General features: G+C 34.8%; 1 protein-coding gene across 4 annotated transcripts; it reads left to right on the top strand.

Moving 5' to 3' along the window:
• Positions 1–415: 415 nt before the first annotated feature.
• LOC147409490 (uncharacterized) lies at positions 416–21,537 on the top strand. Of its 4 annotated transcripts, none has more exons than XM_086429565.1 (14): positions 418–824; positions 4,659–4,735; positions 7,905–8,063; positions 10,421–10,634; positions 12,414–12,500; positions 12,613–12,752; positions 14,426–14,506; positions 15,608–15,672; positions 16,638–16,813; positions 17,725–17,855; positions 17,967–18,054; positions 19,942–20,155; positions 20,351–20,457; positions 20,611–21,537. In XM_086429565.1, exons 1-14 carry the CDS (start codon positions 657–659, stop codon positions 21,136–21,138), a joined length of 2,235 nt encoding a protein of 744 aa, XP_086285691.1. In that variant the 5' UTR covers positions 418–656; the 3' UTR covers positions 21,139–21,537. The 4 variants fall into 4 exon arrangements, with proteins under 4 accessions (XP_086285687.1, XP_086285691.1, XP_086285699.1 ...); XM_086429573.1 differs by adding an exon at positions 2,173–2,230 and having other exon boundaries at positions 705–824; positions 20,351–21,537; XM_086429561.1 differs by having other exon boundaries at positions 416–824; positions 20,351–21,537.
• Positions 21,538–24,890: the final 3,353 nt, after the last annotated feature.

Below are 24,890 nucleotides of genomic sequence, written 5' to 3'. Positions count from 1 at the left end.
ACTTAACTATATTTGAATTGAGAGAAGTGAAGAGAAGAGAAACTCAATTTCTCTCCATCATGTTCGGATTGACAGAAGAGAATTTGGGACAACTTTGAAATCTAAAAATATCTTAAAAGAGATATAAGGGTAGAGTTGAAATCATAAAATATTTTAAAAGGATTTCTCTCCATTTTTGGATAGAGAAAATTTACCTTTTTTTTCTTTTATCTTCTCTCCAATTCTTTTCTCTTCTCTCCCCCACTTAACAATTCAAATAAGATAAATGGAGAGAAACTCATTTATTTTCTTTTCTCTTCTCTTCTCTTCTCACAACTCAAACACAGCGTTACACATCTTGGGTGCTCTAAGTAAAAGTTGGCGTGATAATAGAATCTCTCTACATATAAGCCAAAATGGCGCACGTACAACGCACTCCCGCGTATTTAAAACCAAAGTCGGTGTCTTGCGTAATGGCGCACTTTAGCTATAATTGCATGCGTAGTAGCGCATTTTAGATGCAATTGCAGCAATTGGGTTTCTCGTTAACTTTGGATCCGCTTGACCGGGTCTCTCCCTTGTCCGTTCCCTTCTTCGTGTCAAAGCTTCTGAAACAATCTCCTCTTCTCTACTGTCTTCCCCAACAGATTTTCTAACAAAGAGAGAGAGAGAGAGAGATGTGGGTGTTCTATCTGATCTCGCTTCCCCTCACAATGGGCATGGTTATATTCACGTTGAGATACTTCGCAGGTCCAGATGTTCCTCGCTATGTCCTCTTCACCGTTGGATACGCTTGGTTCTGCTCAATCTCCATAATCATCCTCGTCCCTGCCGACATTTGGACGGTACACGATCCTTCCTCAATTCTTAGATCTTTCATTGTTTGTTTCTCTTCTCGTTGATTAAAATAAAATTTAATTTAATTTTTGTTCATATGATGTGTTTGAGATCTTCCTTTTAATATTTGAAGCTCGATTTCGATATTGCATGATAGATGGCGATCCTGGATTTCCTGAATTGTTCTTGATCTGATTGTTATTTTGTTGTGTCCTTTGTTGAATTGGTTGGTTATGTGTAAATTTCAGGGTTTAGTGATTGGTGAGAACTTTTTTTTTTTGGGATTTTTGAAGAAAAATTAGTTGCTTTATTTGTTTTTGGTGATTAAGCTGCAAACATGTTGAATTTGACTTCAATGATACCACTTGTTGGTTTTTAATGCATATGCACATATTTAAAAGGAGCAACGTGACAAAATAATGACCTCGTCGAAGAGAACTTATTTTCATAGGAACACAAACATCAGAATAAATCAATTCCAATAATTTGTTTTCATACGTGATTTCTTACGAAATGGAAACCTTAGCTATTTTCCAATTAAACCTCAGCTAGGTAGGGGTTGCTTCTTGGAGAGAATTCGTAGACCCTTCTCACTAATGTGGCATTGCCGATTGTTTCACAAGCCAACAGATGAATCTTTCACTGTTGTAATTACTTCTCCTCAGCACAACTGTGTTTGCTTCTTATGGAGAGTATAACATTTGTTTTCTTTCCTCTTGCCACCACAAGAAACCCTTTAGCAAGTTTCCAAGTGATTGATGAGCCCTTCTTCCCTCATTTTTCCATCATAGATTAAGTTGAGATGAAGATTTGTAAGATGTCTCACATGTTTGAGAATCAATTTGCAGTGGATATCGGTCTCAATGTAGACATCACCGCGTCCCTATGATTTTTAAGGTACCACTATTATAAATTCTTGCAATACTGAAATTGTCCGGCTTATAAGGTGTTAAGAAATCCTCTTGTGGAGTATTGTGGTAAGAAACACCGGCATCGACAACCCATTCTATATTTGGATAAGTGAGACATTTTTTTTTTTGATAGGCACTAATGCAAGATTTCTCATAGGCTGAGAGAATAATAATATCACCATCTGAAGCAGTGGAAGTGGTATATCCTTATCATCATGTTTTTCTTTCCTTTTCTCTCTTTTGAGCTGTTGACAATCTCTTTTCGCATGTCCCAACTTGCCACAATTGTAGCAAGAAAATATTTTTTGATTTGAATCTTTCTCTCGACTTCTCATGATTGGAAGACCTTTTTCTTTTACTTTTCCCCATTTTTCTGTAATAAAAGTTTTGGATTCTAAATGACTTAATGATTTTCTTCTGGATTCTTCATTCAACATGCTCCCAGGTCTGGTCTGTGGGAAATTTCATGCTCAATATTCAATGAACGATGAAAAAGAATGCAGGTGGGCCGCTATAGGGAGTTCGAGGTTTGGTTCTTTATTGTAATTGCCTAGAACTACATAAGCCGTTACGGAATTGAGATAGACTGGGAGTTCGAGGATCAGACCTTCGTCCCATCCAGAACTCGATCTACGGCAGAATCCCAACCGTCCATAGGCACTTAAGGCAAGGGCCGTGATCAGCAGAAGGGGCAATCATGTTATTTGATTCATTGTGATGATCCCATATGGAGTAGAATTGCTTAGAGACATCACCATCTCCCAACTATTAGGCATGAAATTAGTAGTAGTAGGACATGCAACTCATCATCGAGTACCATTATAGAGGAGAATTGATTTACATTGCTCCTGCACTTCATTCAAGTGTTCTGCAATTGAGCTTCCTTCTTTTGATTTCAGATTCACTAGCTTTCTGATCAAGAAAGCTTTTTCCTTATGTACTTCCTAAGAACATGTGCCGCAGTTTCTGTGGACACACGATGAAAGAAATTGTCATCAAACCACACTACTGGATAAACCCAACAGCTTTTTGGTCAAGCTTCTTCCAATCTTTGAGAGACATCTTTTAGGCTTGGCACCACCTTGTTTTGGTTCAGATCCAAGAAATTGGGTCCTATCATTTCTATTTGAGTGTTGTAAAATCTCATCCCACGATAAAAATTCTGAAGTTAGTTGCACTTTCTTTGAGATATTTTGTTTCTCATAGGACACAATGCAAAACAACAAAAAGAAACTTTTTTGGGAAGTGAGCGCGAGTTTCTCAATCTTGGTCTTCAATTTTTTTCATGTGTCTCTGTGTGTGTTGTGTTGGGGGGGGGGGGGTATGTAGGCAGGTCTACCAAGCATTAACTTTAGTTGATAAAACGGAAAAATTGAAGGCAATCAAATAGATCCCATATTTAAATGAATTTTCATATTGCTTTATTAAATAAAGTTTACATGTTGATGGTATTTTTCAAATTAATCATTTCGAGTCAGGTTGACTTTTTTGTTTTGATAGTAAGGGATAAGCCTCTATTAATAAAGAAGAAGAGAAGTGGCCAAGATAGCCACCCATGTACAAAGAACCCTGAGACCAACAACAAGAATATACAAGAAAAGAGCCAACAACCTAAAGTAACACCTCACAGCTCACATAATGAATCCCATATAAACATAAAATCTTCGATGAAAGTTCCTTTAAACTCTTCAAAAGCTCTACTCCAGTAGAAAATCAGAGCCACTATCTCTCTAACCATAGTCTCTAACTGGAGCTCTTTACCTTTGAAAAGTCTGCTATTCTGCTCAAGCCAAATGCCCCAACACATGGTGAAAGGGGTTAGAGACCAAAGGATCCTTTTCCTGATAGTGCATTCTTTTAGGTATCAACTTTGAAACACCCGAGGGAGAAAAAGTGGGAAGCACCAATAGACTTTAATGAGAGATATAAAGTGGGTTGACTTTTCATATTAACGCGATCCAACTGGCTTTCAATTTGAGTCAAATTCGAAGTTTTTGAACACTGTATGATAAGGTGCAATAAATAGTTGAAATTTCTTTAAAAGTGGGGGTTTTAGGAAGGATTATAATCCATTCTTGGTTTCTTTCAGAAGTTCACTATCCAATAGTTTACATTCAAGTTTATACTTTTTCTTGGAGTTCGTAATAATTTCTGCTTATGGTCCCTTTTTCATGTTTCTGAGATGTTCTCAATACATTATTCCTTGCATTTATCAGTGTATGTCGTTACTTCTAAGGCATCTTTAGTACTCTTTACATATTGAACTTTTTTAATATATGATTAGTAGCTTCTTGGTGTCAACAAATCTTTTTTAATGCTTTCCTCAGGGTAAAAGAAATGTTTTTAGTTAAAAACAAAGTGTCTAATTAGATGCAAAAATATTACATTGATACAAACAGCTGTTTTGAATACAATTATAACCTTTTTTTCCCTTATTTACCAGATTCCAATAGGTTGTCATACCAGCTCTATTGTTGTTTCCTTGAATGGCTATGCAATGGATTAATTCTTGGGATTCTGCTCAATGAATCATTCCTTGGGCATTTCAGTACAGATTTTTGTACGATCTGTTGTCTCTACTAATGATTCAGAAGGTTTACAACTAGAGATAACTAATGTCAGACATGAACTCCTTTATGGGTTTTGGAATATAAAAGCGAATGTTTTGCCTGCATCTTTTTCTTGACTACTTGTTGATGAGCTCCTTTATTCCATTTTTTTAATGAATTTTTATCCATTCTATATTACGTTTCATTCAATGCAAGGATGCTTCTTCTTTTTACCTATGAATGCAGTAAATTGTTTACTTCATTCTTAGATTCTCTGAGGTTTTAGACCTGAAATTATGGTGGTGTCGGATCATTCACTGAACTCAGCTAAGCACTGAATTGGTTTAATGAATTTAACTGAGTTCCTTATGGTGCTACACAGACATTAATTGGTCATGAGAACGGAGGGATTGGTTTCTTTTGGAGCTGGTCATATTGGGGTACATTTGCACTTACTTGGTATGTTACATATGAACTTTGAGACCGATACCTTTATTTCCTTCTTCTTTTGTTATGCGTTGCTCTGTCAATTAGAGTCTGTTTTTGTGAATCTGTGAAACTTTATATATATTAGCTCAGACACTCAGGTTATGAAGTGAACTATAGGCATCAAGGGAATCATTTCATACTGTTTTTTGATATGCACAGACACACACACACACACTTATTCCATTTATGTGCACCTACATTTTCAAAGTTCTAAAGTTCAGGAAAAATCCTGAAATTTGAAATTTGAATATTTTTTAATGTTTGATTAGGATTGAACTTGTTGCTTAAATACCTTGGTCCAACTATGTGGTTCTATACAAGGTTGAGCATTTCCTTGGTGAGGGAAGCACTCCCCATGCATATACACAGACATTTTATTTTGTGTAAAGGGACATAGTTATGCATACAAATCTTAGTTATGCACATAAGTTAACCAGTTGACAGTCTTTTATATATAATGATGCCATGTTTTTATGGAAATTCGGAAACTAATTTAGGTTTTAAAATGATCATGCTTCTCTGTCTATTTACCATTCATTTACCAAGATTTCTTTACCCATGCCTGCATTTGCATCATTTCTTTCCCTCCTCTTTGAGATGTAGCTCTAAGCATTATTCAAAGTTTAGTTTTATTTTATTTCAATGTTTTGACGGAGAAATTCTGGAATTTGAATATTCCAAAATGAAACATTCATAGAATGAATGATCCAAAGGAATGTTTTCGTATGAAACATTCTGAGGCAAACCTAGAAAAATAGACTTTTTATTTTTTCAAGATTCTCGGAAAATAATACTTTCAAAGACTAAAAAGTCCAATGTGTTGGATACATTGAAAAGCCAAAAAAAGAAAGAAAAAAGAATAAGAACTGAAAAAAAAAAAGAAAAGAAAAAGAAGATCTCTGCAAAAAATAGATATCCGAAGGACAATAATGTTTCAATAGTTGTCCTTCGAATACTTGATTATTCCTGAAAAAACCTTTATTGAACTCATTCAAAAAACAAAGAAAAAAAGATAGGGAGAGAAAGGAGAGAAGCTTACCATTCGTTGAAGAAGAATATGAAAGAAAAATGTCGGGGCAATTAAGCTGATGCTGCCCTATCTATACAAGTGAAGGTAAGTTTCTTACTGTCTTTGGTCATTATCTACACAAAATTGATTCTATACTTTGAAGGGTTTGGGTAGTTATACAATTTTAGGTTTATTTTACACCCATATGATTGATTAATGGCCTCATTGATCAATGAATATTGGACCACCCTGAGAACACCAAGATGATATAGGACGATGCAAACTTAGCCTAAAATGTGGAGTCTGATATAACAATTAATTATTAAGAACAAAGAAAAACATAAAAGAAGCTAATTCTACCTTAAATTATAAAGAAAATCTAATATGCAATTAAAAATGATCCTAGGATAAGTTGCAAATTACGATCCCACAGGGCTATTCCAAAATATTAAATCAAGGGATCACGAGGAAGATAGAACTTCCAACTAACTTAGGCTCTTAATCCAATATCTATGAAGATTTTATTGAGCACAATCAAAGGTTTTGAGAAAATATTTTAGACCCAATAGGTTTTATTGGCCACTGAAAAATTCTAAAAGGCCAATTGGGTATGTGAAACGCAAAATTTTGTAATAGGGTTTAAATTAAGCAATTATTATAATTCTCCAGCAGTATTTATCATTTTTTAAATAAAAGGTGAAAAAATAGGGGTGGAGTTGGTTTTCCTTAAGGATTAGGGTTTGGGTTGGTGTATGAAGTGGATAAAGTTGATCCAAAACAGAAAAATTAAAGAAACAGATGAAGGGTAAGAAGAAAATTCTGATCCAAATAATTTTTCTTTGGTTTGTTTTCTTATATTCTTGGAGGACCTCTCATCCTTTTGTTTTGGCTTTCAATAAAATTTATATTTATAAAAAGAGAATTCTGACGATACCTATAAATAAGAAGAGAAGATGTAGAAGAAGATAACTACTTTAGAATTACTCCAAAGATTCTTGGCATCACATCATCCTATCACTGAAGAATTTCTCAAGAGAGGTTGTGAAACTTTCATTGTCTAATCAGATAACCAAACAAAGGTTTATATAGTGTTTTCTAATCCAATGATTAATCTCAACCATCAAATCAAATCTATGACTAAGATTAAAACATAAAACAATGAATACCTATTGGGTCCCCATAAAATAATTAAACAACTAGTAGGTCCTAAACAACTATAACAAATAAGTAAGACTCTTATGTCCCTAATATTCCTCCAATCCGTTAATGGGCTACAAAACCCACTGCATAATGGTTCAATGGGCCCTCTATACTCCTTAAAAGCAATTATAACACATCTACCCAATGTGGGGCTTTCCTAATGCTACAAAATGGAGTCTTCGGCCTTGAAAACTCGAAATCTTGAAGCTGAAACTTGGTTGTCCTCATCTCTAGATCATCTTGATCTATGATTTTTAATTTTCTATCATCACGGGCTTATTGATAGACTCATAGACCTACTAAATATATAGATGCGAACTCAATCCAGCCAAATTCGTGCCTAAGTTAACCCAATAGACGACCAAACCATGCCCAATCCTAGTCCAGGTCCCCAGGCTGACCTGGCTATATGCAGATTTTTCTTGGACAAAAACATTTTTGTGAGGCAAACTTGTGAAATCTTGGCTTATATTAAGACATTGAGAAGTTTTCTCCAATTTTTGTGTACAATATTTGATAGCTTATTGAAACATTAAACAACTTTATAATCTAACTATGTGTATTCTCAGCATATCAATATTTCATGGTGAATATCGACATGAAAAGTGATACATTTAACCGAACTTATTGTAAGATTCATTTTATAAACTAAAACATTTTCTTTTAACTATTTATCACTAAAATACTGGTTTTGATGGATGTTTTGAAATATTTTGGGAATGTTTCAAAAAATTCCAAATGCTTCGTTCCATCTCTTGGAATGCTTGTTTTTTTTCCTTGACAGATATGTAACTTTTAACTGTAGTCCTGAAGCGTGTCTTTGAAATTTTTGGTCCTTTGGTAAATGCTTAGATGTTCTACTAAATTTTTTTGTATCTTAGTGGTGCACATATCCTCATTGCTTCTGTATTACATCATTTTTCTAAGCAGGGCTGTGGTGCCCCTTATTCAGGGTTATGAAGATGCTGGGGATTTTACTGTGACAGAAAGATTGAAAACCAGCGTTCATGGGAACTTACTCTTCTATTTGAGCGTGGGATCTATTGGTCTTATTGGACTTATTCTCCTCATTATTATGCACAAAATTCGGTTTGTTTTGTATTCCGCCTAAATTATTAATGTTTGATATAAATTCTATTTCTTCCTATGCAAGCTTTTGGTTTCTCTCAGTCTATTTTTCTTCCCTTGGTCCTGTTATATGGTTCTATTTTCTAGAATGCTGTCAATACTGCAATTATGAAGTTTCTTTAATGAAATCAAAACCTCCCGACTATTCCTGTTATATGTAACATTTGTGATTTTTTTTTTCTTCTCCCTCCACCCCCCCCCCCCCCCCCCCCCCCCCCCCACACACACACACACAAATATTCAGCATGCAAATTCCCTCACCTGAATAACCTAAATAGCTATTTTTTTGATAGGTGAATATTTATTAATAGCAGCAAAATCGAGATACAAGTGAGCTAAGGAGGTTGAGAAAACCTACCTTGAGCAAACGAAAAAGGGGAAAGATTAACAACCCGTCCCTTTACAATGTGATCTCACTTCAATATAAAATCCCTGGGAAACAATCATCCTCATTCTTTAAATAGCTTAGACAAAAAACCATTTAAAGATTTGATATTTAATCACCATGCCTATGTCCTCTAGCGCATGGTGGACATTTTACAATATGGCTAGCCCAAGTTTGGCGCACCTTAGATGCATACCATGCCCTTACAGATAAATTGGAAATTTAGTACGTTATAAGATGTTTTGGAAATATGTGTGAATGAGACATGAAGAAATTCTGAAGTTATGAGAGGCTGTATTTTGGAAATTCAAAATATAATGGTTTTTTAGTGGATGAGCTATGTCTTTCATTGTGAAACCCAAGATTTTCTTTTTTGAAGTGGTGAGTTTATGAGCCTGGAGAGATGCTTTTAATAGCTGGTCAAAACAAGCTGTGATCAACCCATATTTTCTCTTTAATTAGTATCAATAAGAAAGAATTTGGTGTTCCCAAGGTCTTAGGTTCAAACCCCTTCTTATGCTAACCCCTAACCCCAACAAGCAAAAAAAAAAAAAAAAAAAAAAAGAATTTGGTGTGATATGATGGTTTAAGGATCAATGCTCTCAAAGGCATTGGAGGCTTATGAATTGAATCTTGCTTCAGTTAGAAGCTCTCATAGAACACCTTCAGACTTTAAGGAAAGATTCTTTTCCCCCAAATGCTTTGTCATTACTTAAAGAGGTGTTTTAAAGGTTCTTTCCCCATTCACACCTTTGTGGCACCCTTTAATGTATTGTATCCCCCCTCAAACTTGTATGCTACCAGTCATTGAGGAATACTTAGGCTTAGAGGGTGTTCCCCCTTTCTCGTGTAAAAGCGATCAGAATTTGAACACACCACGATTTACGGGGAAAGATCAAACCCATGGGAACGTATCTATAGGGCTATCACCTTCTTTGGTTAGATCTTCCTGTTTTGTAGTATCATCAATTAACAATATTTATAACTATAAAGTTACCCTTGTTATAACGTCCAATTTATGTATAATCTCTGTCTCTTTTTTTTTCCGCTAGTTTTTGTTACTTCAATCTTCCCTATTTTTGTTTATCTCTACGCTGAACCAGTCCCTCCACTTCTCCTTTTAGTATTAGGAGAACTTATGCATTTTTAGTTGGAATGGCTATTGCACACAAACTGTTGCTTTTTAGTTTTAGGGATGAAAACTTTGAAAGCATGAAATTGTGGATATGGTGTAATTTAATTTTGATTGGTTTTGGACTGTGCAGTTATGAAATTTCTTTAATTTTTTTCCTTTCTTATTAAGATTCCTCCCCCCCCCCCCCCCTCCCCCCCAAATTCTTGTCCTTTACTATATATATTTTTCTATTTATTTTTATGTATATTTAATTGTTTATCAATTTAAAAAAGGCATGCTTGTAAGGCTTTGGCTGGTTAACGTCTCGCCACACCTTAGCATTTAAAGCAACATTAGTGCAAATTCTGTAAAGTATTATAATCTGTTGAATTTTGACAGTTTGATCTTCTTCAACACCTAGACAAACCTTTGACCTCTCACTTTCTCTGTAATGTTGAACTCACTAGGATAGATGTATATGGGTCCTTCAGTTAAATTCACCAATTATAGATTACCCCAGTAATGTGTTAACAACTACCAACTGGTTAAGTAATTAATAGTTCAGTACTCAAAAATTGAGTTTTTAAACAAGCTACGACTCTTGTAGAGTTTAATACATTCCCTTTAATTTATTAGCTGATCTAGATAGAATTCTTCTAGCCATCTCAAATTTTCCTGGTGTATATGGTGGCATCCCCTTTTGTACTTAAAAAAGTTCCTTTGCCTTGCCAACCACTATTATTATGTTTTTTTTTGCTCTGCTAGCTCCTTTTTTTCGATTCTCTTAATTGGTAACTTTATTGCTATATGCATCGACAGCCGTAGTGGTGTTGTGGGTTTAGCTATGGCTTGCTCGAATACTTTCGGACTCCTCACCGGTGCATTTCTTCTTGGCTTTGGTTTGAGTGAAATTCCGAAGAGCATTTGGAGAAATGCGGATTGGAACACCCGTCAAAAAGTTCTTTCTCATAAAGTTGCCAAAATGGCTGTGAGTCTTGATGATGCTCATCAGGAATTTTCAAATGCTATTGTAGTAAGTGTGCTCCCATCCTCAATAAATTTTGTTTTGGTGCCTAAGGTTTTATAGAGACCTTATGAATTCTGTGTTTTCATTTTATATTTTTGGGATCAATGACTACTCTCCCCTGATAAAGAGAGTTACAAAATTTCTGTTCGAACCCGTTACTGTTGGCTTGATTTGCATCCTGCATTAAAGATAACCCACCATCAAAGGGTTTGGACTTCCTTGTGCTATTATTTGACCCTACATGTGGACATAAATTTTTTTATACTGAAATTCAATACAAGAAGAAGAGCGATCAAATTCAATTGCATTGATTGTGCTGAAAAATGAATACAACTTCTTTCTTTTGGTATTTTATACAAGGAAAAGAATGTACTCTGTTTCTACATCTTATTACTGTAATAGGACTGAGCAATGCCTAATCTCAATCTCTACGACTCAAAATTGTTGTATGGTGCTGGTGCTACTTTCGGATGCATAGGATGCTTGGCGAAGCTCGGTCTTTGTAATTCAATGTCTAGAGCTCCGAATGTCTGTTCTTCCTTTTTGGTGCATCAACTTTCTCCAAGAACCACAGACCAGCTCTCAGCTTCACCATCTCACATGCTTTTTTTCTTAGAGTTTTATTAGTATAGGTTCAACCAAAGACGGTGGATTTCTATCTTGGAAGTCAACATGCCTTCATCACAAACTTTCAGTGGAGTTTGAATGGACCAACCTTCCATTCTTATACATTGGTCGCTTTTTACCCATCATTTGGTTTGTAAAATGACGGAGCAGTGTTGTCAAATGCGGTCGCATATGCTATTTTGAAACATAATATCGCATATGCTACCATTGCATATACAAAATTATGTTATCTGACAAATATACGATGGCATAATGTCCAACGGTAAAAAATATGACTGTTGGACACATAATTTAGTTTTTGCTTTAAACTCTTTTTTTTTCTTCTTATAAATACTCCACTTCTACCCCCCATACTTCTTCTACAACATACTCTACTACCTTCTAAGTTCAAATCTCTATTTTTCTTCTTAAATCTCTCTCTCTCCATTCTTTGCTCTCAAGTCTCAAGTGATGAAGTCTCAACTCACTCACTCTCACTCTCAACTCTCAACTCTCAACTCTCAAGATGGGAATGGAAGCAACGACAATCCTAGTGAAGATGTTCCACAATGGATTAGGGATGCTTGTGCAGTGTATCAAACTAACTATTAGAGTTAGTTACTTAGACATTTCTATCACTATTTCATGTATTTGTATGACTATTTGACTTATTGTTTTTTTGATAATTGACTATTTTTAGTCTTTTACTTGCATGTTTTGGTGTATGAACTATGATTTATGAATGAAAATATGAAATTTGGGCATTGCTTAATTATTATGTATTTTACTGAATTTTTTTAAAAGATTTTTTCTGAATTTTTTTAAAAAAAATTTCTGCATGTTTTTTTTTTTTTCCAATTTGTGTGTGTGTGTGTGTGTTGTTGCATATGCCACCGCATATGCAATATATGCGAACAGCCTATGCTGGTCGCAAAGACTCGCATATGTTATTTAACAACATTGTGAGGGAGAAATGTTTTGGCAAGGTTGAGCACGAGATTTGGTGGTCTTTGGCATATTGACATCAACCATCTTTGTTTTGCTCTGTATTTGTTAAACATGATTAGGATCCTATTGAGGTTCCATTTGCATGAATCACATTGCATATAATCTGACTGATTTCAATCATGGATTATTTCTTTAATTTTCTCACATATTTGAGTTAGTGTTTTTCATTAGGTCGCTCAAGCAACTTCAAATCAGATGTCCAGGCGTGATCCTCTGAGACCCTACATGAATATTATTGACAACATGTTGCGTCAGTTGGTACTTTTTCTTCTTCCGTATGATTTCAGACACAACACCACCCAGCATTATAAATTTGGGAAGCTACTATTCATTCTATTCTATTTTCTTAACTTAAATTTCCTTTGTTTAGTTTATAGAAGACCCATCCTTCAAACCGCAAGGTGGCAGATTGGGAGAAAATGATATGGACTATGACACTGACGAGAAATCAATGGCTACTCTTAGACGTCAACTGAGAATAGCGCGAGAGGAATACTATCGTTACAAAAGGTATGCACTAACTGATTAATTGGTGCTTGTTTTTGCCATTCCTTTAAGTTTGACTTTTTGTTTGGTAATACAAATTGATTAAAGGACTAAATGGTCAATCACAAGATTCCTCCGCAAATGAGGAGAGACTAACAAGAGAAACCTACAAAAGAAATTTCAAGTGCAACAAGACATCAAACAAGCACCCTCCCTCCCCCAAAATTCACAATGGTCGTGTTTGTTTCCATCGAAAAGTTGTTTGTTTCACAATTGATAAATAGTAAATAAAGAAAGGCAGGTCATGGGTGGGGTTTACAAACACAGAAAAACCTGGAGAAAGGAATCACTCAAAATATAGAAGATTCTCCCTTCTCGTTTCTCACTCCTGCTCGACTCCATCTCTTTCCTTCTCACAGCACTCCATCTCGTGGTTTCCTCAAAATAATCAGTCCTCTTCTCATAATTTTCTCCCCTTCCTCCTTCCTTCTTTTTGGATTTTCATTCATACAATTGATCAGTAATGGTAACAACCTTCAAACCAAGTTGTAATAATGAGAAGACGAAGAAGATGGAGAAGCAACAACAGCTCAGTTTGCAAACTCTGTTTCAAGCTCACTATGATAGAAAGATCTTGGCAAAGTTGTGGTGACTTGAGATGGATTTTCCAGTGGATGAGGGCCATAACCCCCAATTGACTCTCGATCCTATCTCTTTGTAGTTTGTCAACACTTCCTTCACACTAGAAAATGTTGTTTACTCTTACCGAACTCTCGTCTTGAGATCCCATTTACTAATTGGCTAGCTTTAACGCTTTGAGAAAGAAATCCATAATTAATTATAAAACCCCCCAAAAAGAGAGATTTAAAATCTTCAAATCAGTGAAAAAAAATATGGACACCCAAAATTTTATGTGCTGGGTTGTCTCAGATTGAAGGTCAATTAAAATCAATCTTCAACTTTCAAATTTGCTGAAGCTAGTTGTTTAAATTCCATTTTTGCAGTAGAAAAATGGAACTTAAACAACTGGTGACCAATTAGACCTATGTTCAATTGGCTTGCTATTTATTTTAATTAAGGGTCGTGATTTTCTGATGCCCACTCTGACACACACCCCCTGATGAGGCATGGGCTAGAACCATAGATTTTATCCACTCGGAATACACAGTACATCCCCATAAATATGTGCAGTTGTGTATCCCGAAGAAAATAATCTATGGTTCTGGCAAGTGCCATGCCAGGGGGAGTGTGTCAGAGGGGGGCGTCAGAAAATCATCATTCTTTAATTAATTATACAAACATTTGCTCATAATTTTATTATTTCCTTTCAAAATGTTTATGAGGTGAATATAAGTAGTGTGTTTCAATTTAGATAGGTGGTGCTGTCTCAAATTATTAATATATTTCTTGGTGAAAATTTAATTTATTTATTGATTTATGACACAGAATTAATATTTCAGTTGTCTTACTGTGAATGGTTTCCTGCCCTCAAGATGGTTAATTTTTTATGGGTATGCTGAACTTGAACAGTTCAACCCATGACCTCAAAGTTGCTTTGCAATGTGTCAAACTGACTGAGCTATGGGTCTAAGCCCTAAAAGATGACTATATTATGAAAGATAACCTAAATGTGCTGCTGACTTGGTGTTTATTCGGGCGGTTCATTGTATTGGATTAATATCTTTACTTATTTGCAGTGAGTATAGGAGCTATGTCACGGAGGCCCTTGAGCTGGAAGATACTATAAAAAACTATGAGCGTCGCAGTGCAACTGGATGGTTTGCTCTTAACCCTTGTGTTAATATTTTACTTCTCATTATGCTCTTGGATGCCTTTCCTCATCATACTACTTTGTCCTGTATAATCCTGCATATTAAAATCAATTTGTTGGTGGGTGGGTGTGTCAAAGTTAGGTTATAATGTCATGACCATAGTGACTGAGGTGGGTTGGGGAATAATTCGGGAAGGGAAAAAATTGGAAAAAAAAGGAGCAAAGTTCCACCAAGTCAGGAAAACTAAAAAAATATTATTAATCCCGGAAAATATAAAAATGTATCATTCATATTTACACAAAATATAATATCAAACAAAATCACAAAGTTCCATATTATAAAAAGATTTCATATTAAATATAATATAAAAAATTTACTTTCTGAAACTTTGCTAATGATTCATTAATTAATTCAACAATTGAAAGAATTCCGAATTAAAACGACTTTTTCAAAAGATCATCAATTTTTGTCACTATGGTCATGATAGGTAATTGAATATTCAAGATCCCACATCCAATCAGGCCTACTAGTTCTTTGAACTTTTGGCTTTTCGTCAGCCTGATATTTTTTATTTCTACCCATTGGATTTTGGTCAGTGGACCCAAAGGAGTGTGTCACATATCACTTTTAGGACTTGAGGTCATTTTGTTTTCATTGAACCTTGGGCTTAATGTTAAGAATTGACCTTTTTTTTTTGGTCTAACTAAGTTGAATAACATAATGCATGCTACACCGTATTGTAGTATTGGAACTTACATTTATTTCTATATTGTTTTCTGATTAGTCTCATTCATTTCATGGCTAAGAGATATAATCTGTGTTTGATTATTTTGTTGAATGTGGAGTGCATAAATTTTGACATCTGAATATACTCATTTATTTAAATCATTTACAACCTGTAGTACCTGAAACACGTACTTCACATTATTATAGCTTTCATTTCATTTAATAACAAAATAATGGTTTTTCTACGTCATCATTATGCTCGACTAGTTTTCATCGGGATTTAACTGGACTTGTTCAATAACTTTAATGAGTTTTTATTATCTTGACTATAGGCATTCATATATCATTGAATATAAATTTTTTAAAATCTTATTTTTGCAGGAAATATGTTTCAAGCTTCAAACCTGGTCGGACTGGCTCGCTAGGATCCCTTTTTGATACAATAGGTGATTTTTTGGACATCATTTTGCATATATTTCCTTTGCGACAATATCACCATCAAAGCCTTTTCCCAAAGATCTGGGGTTGATTAAATGAATCTTGTTCCTCCATTCCACTCTATCTAAAGCCACGTCCTTTTTTTTTTTTTTCAATTAAAAATGTTTTTATATTTACTTTCATCATCTCCATCCATTTTCTTTTGGATCTTCCTCTCGTTTGTTTAGGACCTTCAACTTGAATATTTCTTCTTATTGGGGTTATAATCGGCCTTTGTAGAATGTGCCCAAACCATCTGAGTCGGTTATTTCTTAGTTTATTGCCTATTGTAGCTACTCCTACAATTTTCTTGAATGCATTCATTCTAGTATGGTCTCTTTAATATATTTCTAGACCAACATTCCTCGTAGGTGCCAATGCTAAATTCATACTTTTCTTACTTAGTCTGGTTCTATTTATTTTAAAGCCCTTGGACTTCTACACCTCTCTAGTTTTGTCAACTAATTCTACATCATCCGCAAATAACATGCACTGCGGTACGTGCTATTGGATATGAACAATTACTTTATCAATAACTAGAACGAACAAATGCAAACTCAAAGGCGATCCATGATGTAAATCAGTTGTAACTGGGAACCCGTTTGAGTCCCCTCCGTTTGCTTTTACATTAGTCACAACCCTCTCATACATGTAGTTAATTATGTCAATGTGTCCGTTGGGGGCTCATTTCTTTTACAATACTTATCACCTTAGCTCTCTCGGTACTTTATCATATGTTTTCCGTATGTCATCCAAAATTCCAAATTACTGTTGGTGCTTAAGATTTTTTCTGCTTGAAGCAATGAATAGCTTCAAATGGTTGAATTTCATATTTCATTGAGGGCCTGTTTGGATATCCATCAACAATAATTTAAATATATACTCAGGAGTAGCTTCTAAAATTTAATTCTGAAATAATCGATGGGTCTTGCAGAGTTGGTCTGGCGATGTATTCTCAGGAAGCAACTTGAGAAACTTCTGGCTATCGTATTTGGTTGCATGTCCGCTGCAATTCTTTTAGCAGAGGCTACTATACTGCCAAGTGGTGTTGATTTATCCCTTTTCTCCGTTCTCATAAATTCTGTAGGAAAGCAAGAGATGCTTGTGCAGGTAAGTTTAAATCCATGTAGAATTGTAGTCTTTTGGATTGTGCGGCATTAGGGAAACATCTTTCCATTTGCCTTTTGGGAGTGAATAACACCCATTCTCATATCAGGATTCCAAAGTTCAATTAAGAAAAATCATAACTAATAGTGAGTATTTTTTTTTTTCTTTTGGATTGCTACTAGTGACTACTGATTAGGGTTTGGGGCTTAAAAGTTAGGAGTGTACTTTCTGTGAGACAAGTATATGTTCTTTCTCACTCTTCCACTACCTTGGGTAGATAGATGGTGCGGTTCTATTCAAATTCCTAAACTGGAAACATTGTCCGAGTAACAATAGATTATTCACTTTAATTAACCTAGTAAGTATGAAAATTCATGACGATCGAATCAACTTCTTGAAAGAACCCGTTTGTTTATCTTTTTGTTTTTTACCTTTCCCTTGTTGGATGGGTTATAAAATATGAACTTCCCACGAGTCACTGGTACCAAGTATTAATAATGAATGAATATTAACTCAGTAAGTATTAATAATGTATAACTAGGATATCCTTTTTTCATTATTTGTCTTACTAAAAGTAAGTCGCTGGTGGTCAAAAAGTGGCATATGAGAGCTGGGGTATACTGAGAGAGATTTTGATATTGGCAGAATCAAGAAGATGCCTTTATGTGAATTCATACTAGGATTTGCTTATCTGATTTGTGAGGAGGGTTGTGCTTTTCTTGTTTGAAAACTATTGTCCCTGTAATTATACTCCTATGAGTGTTCTTCTCTGGTCTATTTTTCTCGTTTTGTGATATTGCCTACTTTTTTAAGTGACAATTTCTTGTTTATGTTCATCTTATGCTCTAACCATACACCCTTTTCCAACTTTTCTGTTGATTAACTGTAAACTCACGGTATCGTTTATTTTACAGGTAGTTGCTTTTGTTCCTCTGATGTACATGTGCATGTGCACATATTATTCCTTGTTCAAAATTGGAAGACTAATGTTTTATTCACTAACACCAAGACAAACAAGCTCAGTCAGCTTGCTTATGATATGCTCGTAAGTTTTTCTTCCTTCTGCTTGTTGGACACTGACATAAGCCTTCTCCTTATAGATATTATGTTCAAGTAAAATTTGGTAATTAAGTATCATTCTAATATTTCTTGCTAGGATGGTTGCACGATATGCACCACCCATTTCATACAACTTTCTGAATCTCATTCGTCTTGTTGGGAGTGGTAAAACTATATTTGAAAAGGTGAGTCTACTGTCAAATCATGTTATTTTGTTTACAGATTTTTCTATTGTGAATGTCATCCTAGAAGAAACTAAAACAAATAAATAAATTACATTTCAATATAATGCTGAAACTTGATGTTATTAACATCTACTCGTATATCAGAGACACGTTGATTTAGGAATGGGGTGCAGACCTAGTCAACACAGATGCTATGATAGTTGTGTTTAGGTAGACTTATAGGCATCAGTAAGATACTGAACCTTGCTCAGTTAATTGGATTTCATTACAGGAATCTTAATTCCATGTGATAAGTTCTCTAAAAATTTGCAATTGCAGGTAAGTGTAGAAAATCGGTGTCAAACGTGGGAAAATGCATCAATATTGTAAGAAATGATAGAACAAGCATGATGACAACCCACACAACTCATTACATCACAAAAACATCATTTGCAGTAGAATGTGCAAGATGAATAGCATGCCCCACTGTACACAAATATGTGAAAGGATAAGAATCTAATAAGCAAAAGCTACAATTAATAATTAAGATAATGTTATTTAAGGCAATGTCTGGTCGCCTAATTAATTTTTTCCAAACTCATTTTTTTTTGGAAAAAATTTCGTATAAAAATATATCATCAAAATGTATTACTGTATTGTTGGCAACATAGAGAAGGTCAGAAATAATTTTATAAGATATTTTTTGCTTTTGTGTGATATTTTTTGTTGAAACTTTTTTGGGTTCAACTATGGTTCGAAATCTTATTCTGTTTTATGATGTTTCAATCAACTTAACATGACAAGCACTGTAACAGTTCAAAAACATACCGAAACATTTCACATATTTATTGTACTAAATTTATTTGCTCGGTGCTGTCTTTTTTGATACAGCCTCTTGGGCTGTTTCCCGTATTTATTGATAGTTGTATACTGAAATCTTCCATACTAATGTTATTCTAGCTGAACCAAGCTCTCAGCTAGACCCACCACAGCCGCCCTTGATAGCTTCAATGTCTTGCCTTCCCCAGCCAAGAATACTTGGGAATTGACTACCATGGATCAACCAATTGGTTGTAATAGAACGGAGAAGGGGAATTTGCCTAAACTTTCTCTTCCTGAGTGCGTAAATATATCACAGATTCATAGATCTATCATAGTTAAAACATTTTGCATCTACTGCATTAACATATTTGTTGTACTAATTTCACTTATACATATAAAAAATTATAGTGGAAAATATTTTTTACCTAAGAACAACATCAAAATACTCAATATAATGGGCATTTGATCTTGATTTTGATCTCTACAAGTTATTAATTACTGGATAATTGATTGTTTTTCAGTAAACAACCTCTCAAAAGAAAAAAAAAATGCGAAAATTTGGGGATAGAAAAGCTTTTGAACACCTTTAATCAATTTATTTACTGTCATAACTGTAAGACTTATTAAAGGTAAACCTTGCTTTGCCATGTTAAGAATCGACAATAATTTCTTGAATTCGACGAAGTTCTTCAAATTTTAATACCAATAGATATACAATAGACTAAGATGTGAAAATTTAGCTGCATGCAAGATGTGTGTAATTTCATTTCTGTTTTATAGAAATATCAATTGTTACGCGCTCCTTTTTAGGTACATTTTGGTATGGAAAGACCGTTAAGAATGTGTACGTTTACATGTTCTATTCCCACCCCCTATTATCTTCATGGTGATTTATTTGCTTTAATTTCCCTAGCAGTAACTTACTCTTGGACATAATTTCACTTTTGTTATGTTGTATGTGGTATCTTTTTAAGTTTTTAGCGACAGTAACAAATAACTAGCTGTGACATCCTTGTTTCTTTCCAATATGACTAAGATAGATTCTTCTGCTTGGGAATGTGACAAAACTCTGATTTGATGAGGCAGAGAATGGGAAAGATCGACGATTTTTTGTCTTTCTTCGGAAAAGGGTTTAATAATATATATCCACTCATTATGGTCATCTACACCCTGTTGGTGGCAAGCAACTTCTTTGACCGGGTAATTGATTTTTTCGGAAGCTGGAAAAGATTCAGGTTCCAAAATGAAGCCGACGATATGAATGGGTTCAACCCATCCGGTATAATTATCCTGCAGAAAGGTAATATAACCTTGATCTTCTAGTTTGTACGTAGTACATATTATCCAATAGTAATTAACAATTTTTTTGGGCTGGGAAGGAGGGTTCGGTAGACACCTATCATATTCCATTAATTTGCTTAAATTTACAATCTTCAGCATCCTCATAGATTATTAACATTGAATTCTTTATATTGGATTGCTTCCTTTTTTGAAGAACGATCTTGGCTTGAACAAGGGCGTAACGTGGGTGAACATGTTATTCCATTGGCAAGGAATTTCAACAATATGGGTATGGATGTTGAGTCTGGCAGCAGTACTATGGTACATAACCTTCCGTTTGCACTGTTACTGAAATTCCATGGAAGCACCATTACGTCAATCTTTTTACCACTTATGTTCTCTCTCTCTCTTTTAAATTTTTTTATGCCATTATACAACCTCATAACTAGTGCAATCTTTCTGCTGTTGAATCAGGATAAGGCTGGTGTTGAAATGAAAGCAACAACCAGCATAGCCAGAGAGGTTGAAAAGGGTAATCAATCAAAACCTCTAAGAGAAGAAACACGCAAGTACAGCACAAACAGAGAAGAAATTGGGAAAAAATATGCCGCCGTAAGAGAACAGCTAGGTAGACAAGCATCCAATACCAAGTCGACAGAGAAGAATATAGCCTCTGCAACAGTCTCTTTGCTCAATGCAGGCGACTCTCAGAACCACAGCACTAGTAACGCAACATCTGGGCCATCTTCGGGATTAGTCTCTACTTGGACATCAATGAAGACAGGTTTCCAAAATTTCAAGGCCAACATTGGGGCCAAGAAGTTTCTTCCCTTACGTCAGGTGGAGGAAACAAAGCTCGTCTCTCGGGTCTCCTCATCTGAGTCTCTCGATGAAATATTCCAGAGACTAAAACAACGCCCTACTGTAGACTACAGGAATAACAGCGATGAAGATGATGATGATGACAACCGCGAAATCAGAAGTTCTGGGCTGCCCAGATGATTAAACAAAATTACTCCTAGTTGTGTACTAATTCAACATGTGTCAACTTCGGATTCTTGAACCCTACAAGAAATGTACAGGCTCCAGAGAAGGGTTGAATGCTTACGACTCACCAAATTCTTTCTTGATTGGATCTGTTGTAGCTGTAGAGGTTAAATACATTTGTGAGTAGCTGTAGAGTACAATAGCGAGGACAACGAGAATGGGAAGCAAAATGGCATTTTGTAAACGTGCCAGTGAAGCAGCTATTCAACCTTCATTCTGTCTTGAATTGAATGAATGTAAAGTTTATCTTCTGAAAATGAATTGTTTCCAGTGATGTAATCCTTTCTGGAATTGTACTATTATTATTTAAAAAAAAAAAACGATAATGAAATTGCAAAGTTTTTTATTTCTTAAGCTGCCCTGAAGTAAGTGTTTTGAAGATGGGGAGCGGGAATCGACTGAAGGCCTGGCCTTGGTTCGTGCTGTTTCAAAATGTTTGGCAGAGATTGGAATGAAACCGTTGAATTTTAATATTAAATGATTCGAATCTTAGTTTTTCGAAGAAATCTTGAAGGCTGTGGGATGTTCGTTTGCCAATGTGACAATTCATGTGGGCTCAACGACTCTTAGTAGGATTTGAAATCCAAGTAATGTTAGTCTGGTTCTTCAAACGTTGTATCTTACAAATTCGATTGTAAAAGAGTTGGTCTTATTTGCACACACCGAAATGTCCCTTTCACCCACTTAAGTGACTTTTGCTATAATAATAAAAAAAAGCGATAGTTTTTGCTAGTTGTACACTCCTCCACTAACCAAAAGGGTGTGTGTAAAAAATTCCGCCGATTAGGAACAACCCTTTATCTCACTGATTAAAACCCATAAATTTCTATCAAATTACAAATTAATTTGCGTGGATAAAGGTATAACGGCCATTACACTTGGGTATTTTCACGTCTTTGGAGTTCATTGAGAGATTTGAAACAATGAAGGTAAGTTTTATAGGGTTTTTACGATTGATCTTTGTTGTTGACAATTTTTTGATAGTGTCATCTCATACGGACAGACCAAGGAACAAAATCACATGGAATTTCTATAATTTCAAGTATTATTAAAATTTGAAACAAATGTTAAAAAAAAAAAAAAAAAAAAAAGGATTGATTTTTTAATTTTTTTGATGCCATTCGTTAGGTTCAAACTCGGTTTCTCATATTGCGTGTTCCATGAAATGGTCGGTGCAGGGGTACCGAATAAAACTATATACAAAACTTTAAAATCTTGTCAGAGTTCGTTTGGTACCACAATACTGCTTGTTGTGAAACAGATTCGATATGTACATATAGAACAAAACTAATTTTATTTTATTTTAATTCTTTAACTTTTTTTTTTTTTAGTTCCGTTAATTGTTTATTGTTTATTAATTGTTAAACTTCATCAACAACTTCAATGTAGTTACCTAATGTAATCGATCATACGAGATATTTTGAATCGGATAAGATTTTTTATAGCTGAGATAACATATGTAGATGGGTCATAGAAACTGGTAGGAATAACCTAATAGTTGCAAGATTCTGATCATCAAAATGGTTAAAGCCCCAGAATTTTTTTCGGTTGTGAGAGGGGTGACACTTACAGAGGATTGAAAAAGGATGGTGATGAAAAATATGTTGGGCGGTTAGGTACCAAGAGGTGCAGATACCATTTTACTTTGAGAGGTTAAAACTATCTGAAGATGATTAGTAGAAGATAAATGTGATATGTGGTTCTCACAATCATGATATTGCCGAGCATAATGAGGGGCATTCATTTGATAAAAAGCTATTACCAAGCGAGAAACAATTATTGTTTGAAATGACAATGTCAAGTCTTAAGCCAAAATAAATTCTCCAACCAATCAAGGAGAGAGATTGATTCAATGTTACAAAAATAAAGTCCATTTACAACGAATGGTTCAAATTGAAAAAAAAAAAATGACCATCTAAATAAATCTTAGTTCAAAGTCAAACCCTCAAACCCCATCAACAAGAAAGACTATTTACAACAAGTAATCAAAGATGGAGAAAAATAATATGTCGGGTAGTGACATATCAATGATAAATCCACTTAAGGTTTGTTCAGTTGAAAGTGAAGCATCAAATCCACCAAAGGTTTCCTTCTTTCAAAATGAAGCATCACCTTCTTCTAGGTGTAGTACGAATAAGCTATCGGTCAAGAAGCATCTACTTTGTTGTATAAGGTCATTTTATCGTGAAAGATATATCTAGCATTTTTCAGTTGAGGTATCAAGTACACTGTAGATGTAAACGATATAACTGGGGATGGAAATTGTGCTTTTAGAGGGGTTGCTGAACTTTTGGGGATGATGGATGACAATTCTTAGAGTCAAGTAAGATGTGATTTGGGGGATGAGTTGATCTTATTTCGGGCTCATTATGTTAAAATATTCGAGAGTGAGCCACGGGTTGATAATCTGGACAAAACACTAAATTTTGTTGACAATATTTTGTATCGGTCAATATTAGATGACTATACCAGATATGGGTCATCTCATTGGTTCTCGCAACCACATTGTTGTACTTTACATATCAAGGAACAATGCTTGACATTTTTGCCGCTACGAACAACAACACTAACAACTGAGGTGCCAAAAATCACTGCAGTCGGATTCCTAGATGGTCATTTTATTCAACTTTCGTGTCTGATATCTCCTATTACTGAGGTTTGGAGAATTAAGCATTACCCATTGGCTTCAAATGGGTGAGTATGTTCTCAAATAGGAACAATTTAGAAAAATGGTTGGATTAGATGTTGCACTACGTGAAGGTTTAATAATCCTCGACAACAACAATCATTGAGATATGTTATTCTTTGAGGCCTGCGAGCCAATTTGATATGAATGTTTTGAGGTCTGCAAGCCAATTTTTTGAGGCTTGTGAGCCATCATATTTATGTTATGTCTGTATACTTGTAACTATATGGTATAATTGTTGTCGTTACTTTTAAACAATGAGTAAATGCAAAGTGAAGAAAAATTTTATAGAATTTTTTAAAAAAGAAGTTTGCTCTTTGTTTGGTACCACAAGACCGAATTAAACAACTCATACTCGGTAGGTACATATCAAGTATGCCATTAGATTTTTGGTATAGGTTATCGGAAAGAAACTTTTGAATTTTAAGTGTTTAGTTTTTGTTCGGTACCTATACACCGAAATTTTTATTAGGTTCTTGGTAGGTACATATCGAATTCGTTGTACAAAATTCGATACGGGATTATTGAACAAACCTAAAAATTTAAAACAATACGACTTACAGAAACATAAAAATTATGTTTATATAGAGCAAATGAAGTTAATTGGCATGTCTTACACACCACATGCAATAAGAAATCCTCGAGTTTTTTCAAAGAAAAAAAATATAATTATGTGCCTAAATCATACAATGATAAATGATTAAAACACAATGAAAATTTCATTTTAGGTGTAACCCTTCAGCTTGTATTAGCATTGGAGATGAGAATGACAAATTGGGTTTAGGTGTTTGTTCTGTACCCACCAGGTGTGTGTAATTAGTTATTTTAAAGACATCAGAAAATATGTGTATGTAGATGGTTATTTTAAAGTTGAGGTGGGTATTGGAAGAAAGTGGGGGCAAGAGGACCCAGCCATTCAAAAATGCACTACTCCATAAAGTAATAAAAATTAAAAGCCTAATCATCTTTTGAAGATTTAAAGAAATTAAAACTTCTTTGGTCAATGTTTCAACATCAGTAA

This window comes from Akebia trifoliata, chromosome 2, assembly GCF_017979445.1.
Source record: "Akebia trifoliata isolate Shusen 1 chromosome 2, ASM1797944v1, whole genome shotgun sequence".
NCBI classification, from domain to species: Eukaryota; Viridiplantae; Streptophyta; class Magnoliopsida; order Ranunculales; family Lardizabalaceae; genus Akebia; species Akebia trifoliata.
The sequence above is the reverse complement of the archived record's forward strand: the minus strand, read 5'-3'. Positions and strand labels throughout refer to the sequence as shown.

Excerpts from the sequence above, each read along its gene's own strand:
- LOC147409490 (XM_086429561.1), top strand. The coding sequence starts at position 657 with ATGTGGGTGTTCTATCTGATCTCGCTTCCCCTCACAATGGGCATGGTT. Across the intron at positions 8,064-10,420 it reads ATTATTATGCACAAAATTCG|CCGTAGTGGTGTTGTGGGTT; the intron begins GTTTGTTTTGTA and ends ATGCATCGACAG. Across the intron at positions 10,635-12,413 it reads AATTTTCAAATGCTATTGTA|GTCGCTCAAGCAACTTCAAA; the intron begins GTAAGTGTGCTC and ends GTTTTTCATTAG.